General features: G+C 39.3%; 1 protein-coding gene across 1 annotated transcript; it reads right to left on the bottom strand.

The window, feature by feature from the left end:
* Positions 1–10,722: 10,722 nt before the first annotated feature.
* On the bottom strand, positions 10,723–14,384 carry LOC111322931 (BTB/POZ domain-containing protein 2). Its single transcript, XM_022926167.2, has 2 exons — positions 13,555–14,384; positions 10,723–12,729 (listed from the first exon to the last, which is right to left on the bottom strand). Exons 1-2 carry the CDS (start codon positions 14,208–14,210, stop codon positions 12,075–12,077), a joined length of 1,311 nt encoding a protein of 436 aa, XP_022781902.1. The 5' UTR covers positions 14,211–14,384; the 3' UTR covers positions 10,723–12,074.
* Positions 14,385–14,455: the final 71 nt, after the last annotated feature.

The raw sequence follows: 14,455 nt of genomic DNA, 5'->3' as shown, positions 1-14,455 counted from the left end.
GAAGGATATTTCAAATAATTTTTGCAATGTTTTAAATAATTCAGTAAATGTAAGAAAGCTTTCATACATCTTTTATAGACTTAAAGATAACAGAGATTGGCATGCGTGACTAAAAACAACAGGGACTGTATAAAATGTATGCATGTTGATATATGGAGGAAGTCTGCAGGTGCAAGAAATCTGACCAACAACAAAGAGTGTCCTGATACAGATAGGTCCTTACAGATCGTGCTGGCATAAAATTTTAGTATAATTTGGAAAAACGAACATAATTCTTGCACTTTTTATAAAAGCAGCACTGCACATGCTAGCTAGCGTAATCAGCATATTTCAATTTTTTTTTTTTTTAAGGGAACATTACCAGAGTCATGACCTGTTTATTCTCTAAGATTGACTTTTTTTTCAATTCCGGTTCATGGTTCAGTCTATTTTCAACTTGCAATCTCTTTGGGAAGAAGATTAACGCAATACTGCGTCATTCATCGTCTAAAGGATTAGGCGCAATGAAGAAGAATAGCCGACCCACCGGCCAGAACTTTAAATTTCACAATCTAATATGTTCTGATATCATTCGAACATGTCAAATGTGATGCTTAGATCGCACATTTTGATAAATTAAGTCTGGAATGAAGTATCGTTGTTGGTTGTGTTTATCAGAGCAAGTGTGTAACTTAGGACCAAGAAGATGTCATGCTTTATATACATCTGAAAGAATTCGCCAAAATATACCGAAGAAAACAGGAAACTCAGAGTCAATTTTCAGGCACACACCTTTCAAAATTGGAAAGTTCCCCACCCCACCCCCCGCTATAGTGATCGCGGAGCTACAGCAAGGCATGAATCTGACTGTGAATCGTGGGACACAGTCCAAAACAACAACAGGCTGAAACGAACTCCGCCAACGGCTTAAGTTGTAGACTATTTCCTTTATTCTCCCGGGGTAGCATTGTGAGGAATATTTCAGTATAGATGCTATACTGACTATTAGGGTTTAGAGGGTTACATCTTAGTAAACTTGTAAACTTGAAGTTAATAATTAAACCTCTATTTCGGTGAATGTTGTACCTCTCTTTTTCAAATGTTTTAAATGCTCAGAAAGAAATTTTGACCTCCCTAGTCAATGGGCGTTGAAAATGGTACTTAATATTGGCAAACTTAAATATTTTAGTAATTTGGATATATCAAGAAAGTTGAAATGGTAAATTGGCCACCGTAACGATTACAAAAGCTGACGTTTCGAGCGTTATCCCTTCGTCGGAGCGAAGGGCTAACGCCGACGAAGGGCCAACGCTCGAAACGTCAGCTTTTGTAATCGTTACGGTGGCCAATTTACCATTTCAACTTTCTTGATATATCCAAATTATTTCGTTACCCCCACCGACGCAGCCCCAAACAGTTTCTTTCGAAACTATCAGCCTTTATTAAATATTTTAGTACTTATCATTTTGCTTTTTCACCATGACACAATACATATTAAGACACTAGAACTTTAAAAACTGCTCCCTTGATAATCAGCTCATACAGAGACACTGCAACGATTATAGAGCTTGCTTGTTTTCAACAACATGATGAATAGATACCGCAACTTTTGAACTGTCTCCTTGTTGACACACACATGATTCTTTGACACCGCAACTTTTGAGCTGCTTCCTTGTTGACAAACACGTGATGCATTTTCACCACAACTTTTTAAGTGCTTTTCTTTTTTCAATAAAAACTTGATGCATTGATACCACAACTTTTAAACTGCTCCCTTGTTGAAGCACCGTGGACATTAAAAGCAGCTCTCTATACACGTACAGCCCCCGCCTGCGGATTGGCCCACTGAATCGCTGAATTGAAAACAACTGCGTCTACATCACCTGTTGATGACAAATTCGAGAGGCAAAATATTGCAATGCTTAGTGTGAAATAGGAACAATTACCGCGCGAGTTTTGTATTCGTCATCAGATAGAATATTTGAAAGTAAAATCGGCAAATCTGAGGTTTCAATCCTCACAAAGGTCGCTAGAAATTTTCATTCGGCTTGCTAACCATTTAGAAAAGAAACTGTAGTTTTCAGTGCAGTTTCTTACAAAGGTCGACCCGCATTTTTTTCATCTCAGCTGGTCACTGATTTTGGATGGACATAACACAGACAATTAGTTTTTGCGGTGCCTCTCAAGTTAAGCTTTAAAAGCTTCAGTCGCCACAGATTATTGTGTCCAGCAAATGCCATAATTTTTTATCATCGTTCAGTTAAGGAGATACTCTCCAACCTCGCTAGAGTTGTTTTTGTATTCCCTTGACTATGGATGTTACGGGTGCGGGAGAAAAGAGAAAATACAATCTCCACTTGAAGATAGACACAGTCCCCTGGTGGTTACAGCCGACAACCGACTTGACTGGCCTCCGGGTCGGAGACCTCTTTAACGGCTCAGTACTCGTATCAAAAAAAGAGAAAGCAAAAATCAAAAACATAAAAACAGAAACGATACAAGCTCATCATTGCCGAGGTACCAGAGGGTGAGATCGAAGTATGGGCAATCTGCGCCGCACGTACCTCTCCTCGGGACGCGAAGATAAACAAGCACTGAGTGGAGCGCACGAAACTCTCCACCCCGCTGGGATCACCTTCTATGGGCTGACTGCTTGAGGTTCGAATCCTCACAAGAGACTAACTAAGATTGTAATGATTTTTCTGTCACTATCCTATATATGGTACTATGAGTCTTCTGTGATCCAACTTGTCTGCCGGAAGGACATGTCTTTTATTGAAACACGACCCTCAAGCTAGACAAGATAAAACGTGTGAATAAATAACAAGAAATTTGTAAGAGAGGAAAAAGCTGTTTACAGGAAAGCTGCATAGCTTTTTTTAGCACATTAACTTGATGTCAGTCTAATGCATCAATCAGTTCGAAGCTTCAACAGCCGGCATTTGACCGTAGTCTGTGCTCGGGGTTGGGGAATTTGAACCTTGCCTGGCTGCGGTGGGGACTTTAAACCTTGCCTGGCTGGGGTGGGGAATTTGAACCTGAAATGACGGTCAAGTCTCTCCAGCGGAATGCAAGTGATATATTTCTTTTTCGCGAGCGAATTGCTCAGAAGAAAAGGTCTACAAAGTCTAAGTTTGAAGGCTTGGTCAATGAGTAGAATGTCAAGGTCGCTTTTTTTTTTTTTTTTACCAATCAAATCGCAGAACTTGGGTGGAGCAATGTTTGCCCCGGGGGCGAGAATTGAACAGATTAATCTGCAAAAGTTCTTAAGCTAGTTCGGAGGGTTACCATGGGGTTAGAAGCTTTGAATTGCTCGAAGCATAAAAGATGCTTTATTTGTTCAGAAAAGTGCAAATAAGATCAATTTTATCAAAATGATTTGCTTTGTTTATTCTTTGGACACATTATTGTGCTAACTGAGAAAGGGTTTTGACGCTAACTTTTGATTGAATTTTTCAGTCCTGGTTTCTTGAGAAATGTATGGTCTGTTTGTATATTTCATGATTGCTTCTGGTAAAGTTTCCGTCCTCCATCAGTTTTACTAGGAAAATATATTTTTGAATAACGGCCTCCACACTAACCTCAAAAGTATCCATTTTGCACGCGTGCACCTCAGGCCGAACATTTAGCTAGCTAATTTGACGGGACAAATTTAGGACGAATAGGTCACTGTTTGGAACCTCAAAACGTAATTATAAGTTAAAATAAAATGTAACAGGTGTCTGAAGCTAGCTTATCCTTAAAAAAATAACAACAACCACAACTTACTTTGGAGCCTGTTTGGCTTTCTTCTGGAGCACATGCGAAGTACATGTGAAGTAAAGTCTTTCTCTCACTTTTCATATCTTCCACTGAACTATCCAGATCTTGTTCGAATGGCCATGAACATTAACCTTGGTCGCTGCCTTTCCACATGAGTAACCTCCGCTTTCAAGTGAATAAAGGTTGATAGTTTCGAATGAAAGTGTTTGGGGCTGCGTCGGTGGGAGTAACGAAATAATTTGGATATATCAACAAAGTTGAAATGGTAAATTGGCCACCGTAACGATTGCAAAAGCTGACGTTTCGAGCGTTAGCCCTTCGTCGGAGCGAATGACGAAGGGCTAACGCTCGAAACATCAGCTTTTGTAATCGTTACGGTGGCCAATTTACCATTTCAACTTTGTTGATATATCCAAAATTAGCACTGGCTGAGTCTTACCTCCAATAACCTTGAACTGACAAAATGGAAGAAAGTAGACGTTTTGGTAGACGTTTATTGAGAAGAATACCTTAATAGCAGCTGGAAGCTGAATTGCAAAGGTTTACAAATTATGTAATAGAACTATACAATAAAATCAAACCTAAAAGGGAACTAATTTACATATACAATTGTAATAAATATTAGTTAAAATGTCTTGCGCTTGCTGGAATGAAGGTATCTCTGAACCGATTTGTTTTAAAGGAAACTCTAAATGGTCTGCGTTGTCGTAACTCCATAAGTTGATCTCGGTTATCGAAAGGCAGTAAGTGGTACAAACAATCCAAGGGATTGGAGACGATGTTGTTAAAGAATTTTAAGCAAAGGTCTTCTCTCCGATCCCTTAGGGTTTTCAGCTCTGCCATCTGAAGCACTTCTCTATAATGATTATCATAACCGTATATAATTTCCAAGGCTCTCTTTTGGACACGCTCTAAACTTAAGCTCAAATCATTGGGGAGGCTATAATGGTAGACCTGACATCCATAAAGTAAGACAGATTGAATACAAGCAACATAAAAATTTACTAATTCTGGTGATGGTACCTTAGCTCGCTTTAACTGAGTTAAAAAGTAAAGGCGCTTAGCGGCCTTTTTAATCGTCTCAGTAACGTGAGTGTTCCACTTGAGGTTGTCTTGAAAATACACACCCAGTAATTTCACGACACTAACGGCACTAACCTTAGAGCCATTAATTTCTATGAGATCGTAGGAAGGAGGGGAGCGCACAAAGGAAACTCTTAGCTCATTACATTTTTTCGGATGGAGTTGAAATGAGTTGAGTGTTGACCAGGTAGCTACTTCGTTTATCATAGACTGAGCATTGCTAGGATCACCCTTGCTTATGATTTCATACAATGTCGTGTCATCTACATATTTTATACAATCACTGGCCGATGTTACTTTCAAATCGTTTATCATAACCAAGAACAGCCACGGTCCCAATTTTGTTCCCTGCGGTACTCCTGCTCGGACCGATCCCCACTCTGAGAGACAATCATAAGCAAGTTTGACCCTTTGTTTCCTATCTTTAAGAAAGGCTATTATCCAATTAATGATGTAAGGGTTGATGTTGTAGGTCGAGAGTTTCGATAGTAAGAGGCTGTGATCTATAAGATCGAAGGCTTTTCTATAGTCCAACGCAAAGATCCGCACGGTGTTCCCCGTTCCGTCTGTTGCTTGCGCCCAATTGTGCATCAGATTTATTAATGCGTGCGCAGTGGAGGATCCTGGAATACACCCAAATTGATCGGGGTCCAGGCGTTTCAGAAGTGCTGGTTTCACATGTTCATGGACGACGTAGTGTTCGGCAATTTTGGACAACGTTGGCGTCAATGAAATAGGTCTCAAATCTTTCGCCGCATCCTCAACTATCTTTGTTTTGGGAAGAGGGGTGATGTTTGCACATTTCCAAATGTCCGGTAAAGTGCCTTGACTAATAGAGGAATTGATGATACAACGAAGGGGTTGAGCGAGCTCAGGAGCGAAGTCACGCAAGACCCAGTTTGGGATATTATCTGGGCCCCCAGCTTTGGAGGAGATGACCGTACTAAGGCATTTGAAGGTAGCTTCCAGTGAAATAATGGGATTTTTAAAACCCTCAGTGCTCACAGTTTCGATATTATCTAAAAGTGGGTCAAACGAAGCTTGAGGTTCTAGCAGAGCTGTATTGATTTCATTAGCCAAGATCTTAAGGTTGATTGAGGTAGCTAGTTTACTTGCTAGGAGCTGATTTGCGACACTTGTAGATGTTTTGTTCGTTCCACATAACCGCCTACATTCGGACCACCACATTTTAGGATTGTTTTCGGTCAAAACGCTGACTTTAGTGTTGTAATAAGAGCGTTTGCAGAGCTTCCGTTCCCTGTTTACTTTGTTCCGGTAGTAGTGGAACAATGGTTTGTTGTCTTGGTAATATGCTCTTTGACGGTGTGCTATAAGTGCCTTGAGTTTGGGTGAAATCCATGGTGCGTCGTTTCGGTGGAACTTAACTCGCTTTTTGGGAAGGATAGAATCTAACCCTATGTGAATTAGGTGACTGAAGTGAGCATACTGTTCTTGGACGCTATCTATAGTGTCGATTAATGACCAATCGACCCCCATCATATAACGACCAAAAGCCTGTTTGGACTCAGCGTTAACAGCACGTGTAGTAACCGTTCTGTTTGCAGGAATATTGGCCTTCGATCTAATTTTTGGAAACAGACCAACAGTACAATGATCGGATAGTCCGAATGGCGGGAATGGAGAAGGTTTCTCGTAGTGTTCTGTAAGATTAGTTAACACTCTGTCGAGTGTACGATCCCCTCTTGTTGGAAAATGGACGACTTGCGTGAGGCGGAACTGCTTAATAACTGGTGAAACATTTGCCCTGTTCCAGTCGCCAGCGAGAATTATACCTGCGCCAGGGATATCACTCTCTATCCTAGAGAGTGAATCCATCATGTAATCAAGGAGGGGCTCATCTTTGGCAGGTGGTGGAGGATGGTATACTGTACAAATGATAAGGCAGCTATAACCCCGAGGCAATCAGTTGGGCGTGATCTTGGCCCACAAAACCTCAGGGCCCTCGGGGTCAGGGAACTCATAGTCCCGTAGAATTGAGAATTTGATGGAATCTTTTACATATAGAGCCACACCCCCATGTAGCCTGTGTAACAACTGTATAAACTAGAAGTTTCAATGTGAAAGTGGTGCTGGCGTCAGAGCTTGAAGGAACTAGTGAATGCACTGAGAAAAAAAATTATCTCCATGAAGTAGGACTTGATCGATATCTTGGAACCTTCATTCGCGAATCGGCGAAAATTGCTTAATAGAGCAGCCAAACAAAAAAATATTTCTTGTCTTCCTCGAGAGTCATCACTAAACCGTTCATGACCTCGATGAATATTTCCACAAGCAATTAAAGACATCTATATCAAAAACTCACCCTGTTCATCGTGTTCTTGATTTCTAGCAGAGGGAGACGGCTGTGCACAGCTACTGCTCAAAATTGATCGATATTTACACGTGCATTTTACGTGATGTCATCATAAGCACCCCGGATCTAACTCTGCAACACCTTTTGCTCTTCTTTTCATTTGCATATGAATAAAATGTTTTCTCTCCTTTGGCCTGGCTGACACGTTTTTAGTGATGTAAACTTCATTTAAACGATGTTGGCCGTTTGAGGTCTGGGTTCTTGGAAAGTAGACCACTTAGAGCAAGCCGGGGTGAGGTGGGAGAGCTGCAGTTCTTAATGTATTATTTCAAGTCTCCGTGGGAGTTTTCAGAATTGTACCCCCGACTTATAAGTAACAACACTTCAAGGCCACGTTCGCCCGCTAACTATGGCCACATGTACTCAGTAAACTATTAATAATAATAATAATAATAATAATAATAATAACGAATTTTTATACAGGATTGAAAACCCATCAGTGTGTAACACTGTTGTCCTTGGGGTCCTGTCTAAATAATAAATAAATAAATAAAATAAAACTTAACAAGATATAATCATTGATCTTAAGGTCTAGAAAAGCATACAATAAAATAAAATGCTCTGAAAAAGGATACCTATAACCACGTTTAGATCGAATTTTTAACTAAAATAATCTCGCAATTTGTTCTTAAATTTCAGTCTCGAATCTAACGACCTTAGTTCAGCAGGCAGGTTGTTGAAAGTCTTTGCTCCTTGGTAATAGAAGCTCTTTTTACCAAATTCTAAACGTACTTTGGGTAATTTCACTGATATACCGTTATTCCTAGTGGCCTTAGAATGAACCAGTCTTTCGAAGTAGTTCTTAAAGGGTGTGCAAACATTATTCAGGAGACAGTCGAAAACAAACAAACAGCTTTTACGCTTGATCAAATTGTTCACGGATGGGGGATTAAAAGAACTATTGCCAATAACTTTAAAGCCTCGTCGTTCGATGTTCTTTATCATTTCCTTTCGGTAATCCGGAAAGCTAAGACCAAGTGTTCCGCAATAGGTAAAAATAGGTGCGATCATGGTGTTATAGATCGATTCTGCACACTTTTGGTCGATCAAAGGACGAATTGATCGCAAGAGATTAATTCTGGTGGCAGCTTTTTTATAGATTCGGTCAAAATGTGATGCAAGGTTTAGTGATGAGTCAAGGTGAACACCTAAGTACTTATAGGTAGAGGTGTTATTGATGAGTGTCCCATTAACAGAAAGTTTAAGTTCCTTGTCTTGAAGGTTGATTCTTTTAGCTGTTCCAAATAACATAGACTCCGTCTTGTCCTTTTTTAGGTTAATGATCAGTTCGTTGTCTTTAAACCACTCGCACAGGTTATTCATATCCTCGCTAAGGCTTCTCTGTATAGTATCAATATCTTTAGAAGAGGTATAGATGACTGAATCGTCGGCATAAGTGATAATCTTCGAGTGTTGAAGCGGTTTATGTACATCGTTGAAAAAGATAATGAATAAGATAGGACCCAGGATACTTCCCTGAGGAACACCTGTGAGAATGGGTTGAGGTTCTGATAGCACGCCTTTATATTGGACAACTTGTGATCTGCAGAAAAGGTAATCAGTGAACCATGCGAGTTCTGTTCCACGAACTCCGTAAGTTGAAAGCTGGCTCAGGAGGCCAGAGTGACTGATGGTGTCAAACGCCTTTGATAGATCGATGAAAACACAGCCTGTCAGGTTACCATTCTCACCTTCTCTTCTGATAACATCGGTTAGATGAGTAACGGCCAGTTCAGTAGAGCGCATGCGACGGAAGCCGTACTGAAAATGAGAAAGTAGACCATTCTGTTCAAAATGAGCCATCAGCTGCTTAAATACCACTTTCTCCAGGATCTTTGACATTGAAGGAAGTATTGAAATAGGCCTATAATTGTCGATTTCGGCCATTGAACCAGATTTAAAAAGGTGGTACAATTTTAGCCGCTTTCCAGTCAGTAGGTATAGACCCTGTTGCGAGAGACAGGTTAATTATATGCGTGAGAGGCTTGGCTATTATATCAGCAGAGTCCTTTATTGAAACCTTTCATGGCCCACTCGTGGTTTCGTTCACTGAGATCTCAAATCATACAAATCCATTTATCATTATTTTGTTTTTTCAAAATTCTAGCAACCATTAGATTGACAGATATTGTGTTAGGCACATTTAAAGTAGTATATTTTTTCATTACTGATTTTCACCTGAATTTTAAAAAAACTAGGTCAAACTAATTCAACCCAACATATATTGCACAAATCTCAGTCCCAGTTTGTTACCTCTGACCCTCAGTCACCTTTCAGACTGATGATTTGTGCTGAAATTGATGTATCTCATTTTTTTTTTTTTTTTCTAAATTTTAGTAAGAACCCTTCTGGAATCCACTTTTTTGTGTCTAAAAACCCCCTCAGTAATAGTACAATAGAATAAAGGAGTAATTTTCTAAAGAAGCTGTGGTGCTGCTTCGGTGGGGGCAAGGTAGTTTGGTTATATCAACCAAGTTGGAATTGTAAATTGGACACCATAAAGAGTTAAAATGCTGAAGTTTCATGCGTTCGCCCTTCATAAGAGCTTCTAACGAAGGGCTAACGCTCTGACGAAGGGCTCCCGTTCGAAATGTCAGCTTTTTAATTCTTTACGGTGGCCAATTTACAATTTCAACTTAGTTGATATACCGGTAACCACATGACCTATTAGTATAATTTCAGAGCTGAGCAAAGAGTTTCCAGCAATCTGATTGGTCGAGCCGTTCCTTATATAAAATGTTAAAATAAAATGTTAATAAATGTTAGTAAAATGTTATGATTTTAGAAATTTCTCTGTTGTTTAGCTCTGAAATTATACTAAAACAATTATTCGCCTCAGATTCGGTGAATAAATCGAATAATCCCCTCGACTTCGTCTCGGGGATTATTCGATGATATTCACCTCGCCTTCGGCGAATAATTGTTAAATAGTAAAATAGAGTTTGCAGGCGTAAATATGTTTTGGTCCTTCTCAGTCATCTCAGTCCTCCATAAACTCTACTGTTTTATCATATCTAGGGAACATCGAGTGTAGGTCAAGCAGGATCAATAACACATAATTCTATGTCAGTTAGATCCTTTACAATTTGATGGCTGATATACTTGAAAAAAATTATACGCATCTGATTGGCTAAAGCACATTTTTCATGTAACTACAGCACAGAGTTGTAACATTGGTGCATTACAAATGCAAACAAGTTGTCAAAATGTTGTCTGTCCTAACTTTCTGCGATTCTTCTTTCATATAAATAATTAACAATTAACCTCATGATTTATAGTGCAATTTTGTTGTTTAGAAAAAATTCCCTTATGCTTACACACCAAATTACACTCAAAATCATGTTATTACTTATACAAATTCAACTGGGTCAAAAAGACACTTTTTTTAAGGTCATTCACACACATTTACAGAGTTATTGTACATTTTAAAGTACAACCAAAAACTACACTGTGACTTTTCAATCATGTACTACCAGTAAAAAACAATATCACTATTTTATTCATCACACATAAACAAAAGAAAGGCCAGAGACAAACAAAAGTTTTAATAAGGGTAACCTTTAACAAAACTGATGTTACACGTTTCAGTAGTTCAACAAATTTGCAGCCTGTGGTTCTGTAGATCCAGGCCAACAATTAATTTTTGCCCATTGATTTTTATTGTCAACCCTTGCAAATTCTGAACCAAACATTCAACTTTCTAAGGGTACAGGCCTACAAGAGATTTTAGAGCTAGGTATGCACCTGATAAAGTTACTCCTACTTATGCAATTACTTTGTATAATATCTTTGGGAAATTAATGTTATTCTAGTAAAGTGAATGGTTTTTGGTAAGTCTTTTCAGTCTGATGACCCTTCTGCACCCAGGAGTGACCAAGACCACCCTCCTCTCTCAAATTTCAATACTATATTGAGCCCACAAGTGACAAGAATACACATAAAATAAAACAAAGAGATTATTTTTTTAAACTAAATGCCAAATTCTCAAACTATAATTATGAGATACATATGGGAGAACTACTTATCAAGTTCTTGAGAGTGAAGGGGTTAAACTTATGATGTGTTACAGTACATCTGTAAAATAATTAATGCCCAAGATACTCTTTAAAGCTTTACTCACACTCTCTCTGAAATATGTTCTGGCACATATATAATTCTCTGGAGACACTTTTGCACAACTAACTCCCCCTTGGACAGTAGATACTGTTAAATGTTTTAAATCCACAAAAAAAAAGTGACACAGATGTAGCACATCAAGAAAATTATTCCATTCCTGATGATAGATCTAAAATCTGCAAATCTCCTTTTTCTTTTATGACCCACGTATGTACAGTATACGAGGGGTTAAACAGCCCACGACAGGTCAAAAAGTCTCCTATTCCAACCGACCTGTCAAAAACTCTTTAACAAAAAAAGCAGGACAGCATGCCAACTTCCTATCATCTTTCACTAAATTTCAACTTTCTCTACAAGAGAGACTATTTTGCTGCCTCTACTTCATTACTATGCACATCATCAATCTCACAACCTTAATTGGTGTCTCTTATTTATATGTATCATTTGTTTTCATTACATCACTTCTCCACTTCCCCTTTTTAACACTTTTTAAGTGTCACAATTAACCATTACAGAATAAAGTTCATCTAGGGCTACAATATATATTAAGTAAACAGCTTGTTGTCCTTCTTTAAACTAATTTGACTTCAAGCAAAGTATTGAAAACATTGAAGCCCACAAGAACAGGTGCTTAACAGAAAGCAAAGTCAACCAAATAATAACATGGGGTATGTACAATAAGTGGGGGAATGTACAGAGTGTACATTGTGTATAATGTTTCCTTTCAGTCCATCTTTACAGTTATGGCGGTTCTGTCTGATCAGGTGTAAAATATTAGTTCTGGTAGCTGGCCATCCTCAATGGAGGTTCCATTATTATTTCCAGTGGCATATGAAAACTGGAAAACTATCTTTTCCTTTTGCTCTGTTTCAAACACAATCTTCTTTCCACCTGAAGTACCATAGTGTGAATCAGGACCCTTCAAAGTTGCACTGGCAGTGTAACCTACTCCAGGATGAATCTCAATTGGCTCCTTAAACATGACCCGAAAAGTGGAGTCGCTGCCATCACTGCTAAATGCAGTTTCATTGTGGCCCAGAATTTTACCCGAGTCTGTCAAAATGACTTGGATAGTTACTTGATAGTCACTGGGACCATACATTGATCCATACAGACCAAAGCCCACCACAAAGATCCTTCGACTGCATGTGAATCGTATCCTGTCACTTGTACCACTGTAACCCCAACGACTCTCAACTTTTTGGAAGCGACAAACTGCCTTTTCCTTACCAGTCAAACAACAGCGTGGCCTGTCCAAGAAACTAACCTCTGGTTTGGGGTTAACGGTAAAGTAAAGAAACAGACTGACCACCTCTCTGTCTGTGAGGATTCCAGACTGTGCAGCACTGGAGGCAAATTCTTCAAGGTTCATGAGCGGAAAGCGAATCATGTACAGGGCTTTTGAAAGAACATTTCTGCAAGAAATGATTAAAATGATTATTGCTACATTTTTTGAAAAATTGATTGATAGAGGAGAGAAACTATTACTTTAATTTGGAAGATGTTGCATACAATCATTAAATGTGCCAGGTCAAGTTCACCACCTTTATGATCAGTGTGCTGATCGTAAATACAATATGATTATTAAAAATAATTTAATTTCACAAAAATCAGGGTGACCAGCCACCAATGCTATGGTTTGTACACTTCATAGTACAGCAAAGTTGGAGATCACAAATCCTACAAGAGCTGGCAAAATCAGTGACCAACAAAAACACCAAAACTCCTCTTTGAACCACCCCTCCCCCCCCCTTATAGGGAAGCCCTCCAAGACTCCAATATTGCTAAGATCCTAGAGGCACAAAGAAGTTTTCCTCTTTGTTTACATTCTTAATCAATTCTCCCCTTTCCGTCTCCTCCCCCCCTCCACAGTCTGACATTTGTTTCTCATTGAATGGTATTTCCTTCCCGTGCTCAAGATTGCGTGGAGTAAAAAAATGAGGAGATGAACTCCAAGGTGTTCTTAAGAGCGTCCTAAACTCCAAAATAATTTGGATATATCAACAAAGTTGAAATGGTAAATTAGCCACCGTAATGATTTCAAAAGCTGACGTTTCGAGCGTTAGCCCTTCGTCGGACAGCTTTTGAAATCATTACGGTGGCTAATTTACCATTTCAACTTTGTTGATATATCCAAATTATTTCGTTACTCCCACCGACGCAGCCCCAAACAGTTTCTTTCGAAACTATCAGCCCCTAAACTCCAAAAGCTTCTCAACTTCTTATGTTGCTAATCTGACCTTTTGTTTTCTGGAGTGGTGGGTAATCGTCTACGCTGACACTCGTGTTCGGCCCACCTCAAAGCTGCAGCGAACAAAAGGTTTTCGCGGATGGACAAAGTGTCCCTTTCCAAAACAACACAAAACGTTTCAAAATCAATATCAGTAAAGCCTTCCGCTGCAATCGCCTCTGGAGTGTGCTTGTCAATACAATCGAGGCAAAGAGCTGCTAATTGGGGTTCATCAAACAGTCTTGCTTGGCTCAACAACATAAAAGCGTTATCAGGATTTAAATTCTTCTTTAAGAAATCTACGCAGGCGTTTTCCAGAGTCGGCACCGCGTACTTCTTGGCTGTGTAAAGAGTCGTCATTACTGTTTCGGGTCCAATTTGTACCTCGTCAGTATAAAGAAATCGAAGCAAGGATTGGAAAGCTGAATATTCAACGTCGGGTACTTCAACTTCGTCTGACTCTGTTGACATTCCACCATTAAACATAGCATCAAAAACAGCGCTTCTTACAGCAAGTACAAACTTGTGGGCAGGAATTCGTCGCCTCTGAGTGCCTTTCCCTACCATAAAATGTACGTCGCTCAATACTTCGTTGTTAAAGAGGAAGGAGATGGCATCCTGTACAGAGGTTTTCTCAGACTGCCAGTTGTACGGAGATGAGCTCATTTCGCGAGTTCATCTGATAGTTTTGAGAAAATGGCTCTTCCAACTTGCAAAAGTCAGCTAATCTTTGTTTTGAGTGCGTCCCAGATACAGCTTTAACAATATAATTGACTTCCTCTACGGTTAACTTCTTCCTTGGCAAGCCTTCCGCATTTCCTTGTGCGGTGAGCAAAACAAGTCAGGTATCATATATCTAGACCATAATGCTCAATTATGAATATAACTTAGTAAAAGTGTTTTGATTGGTG

This window comes from Stylophora pistillata, chromosome 4, assembly GCF_964205215.1.
Source record: "Stylophora pistillata chromosome 4, jaStyPist1.2, whole genome shotgun sequence".
Classification (NCBI taxonomy): Eukaryota; Metazoa; Cnidaria; class Anthozoa; order Scleractinia; family Pocilloporidae; genus Stylophora; species Stylophora pistillata.
The sequence above is the reverse complement of the archived record's forward strand: the minus strand, read 5'-3'. Positions and strand labels throughout refer to the sequence as shown.

Coding starts and splice junctions, on each gene's coding strand:
- LOC111322931 (XM_022926167.2), bottom strand. CDS start 14,210: ATGAGCTCATCTCCGTACAACTGGCAGTCTGAGAAAACCTCTGTACAG. Junction 12,730..13,554: donor ACCACTCCAGAAAACAAAAG/GTCAGATTAGCA, acceptor CATTTCTTGCAG/AAATGTTCTTTCAAAAGCCC.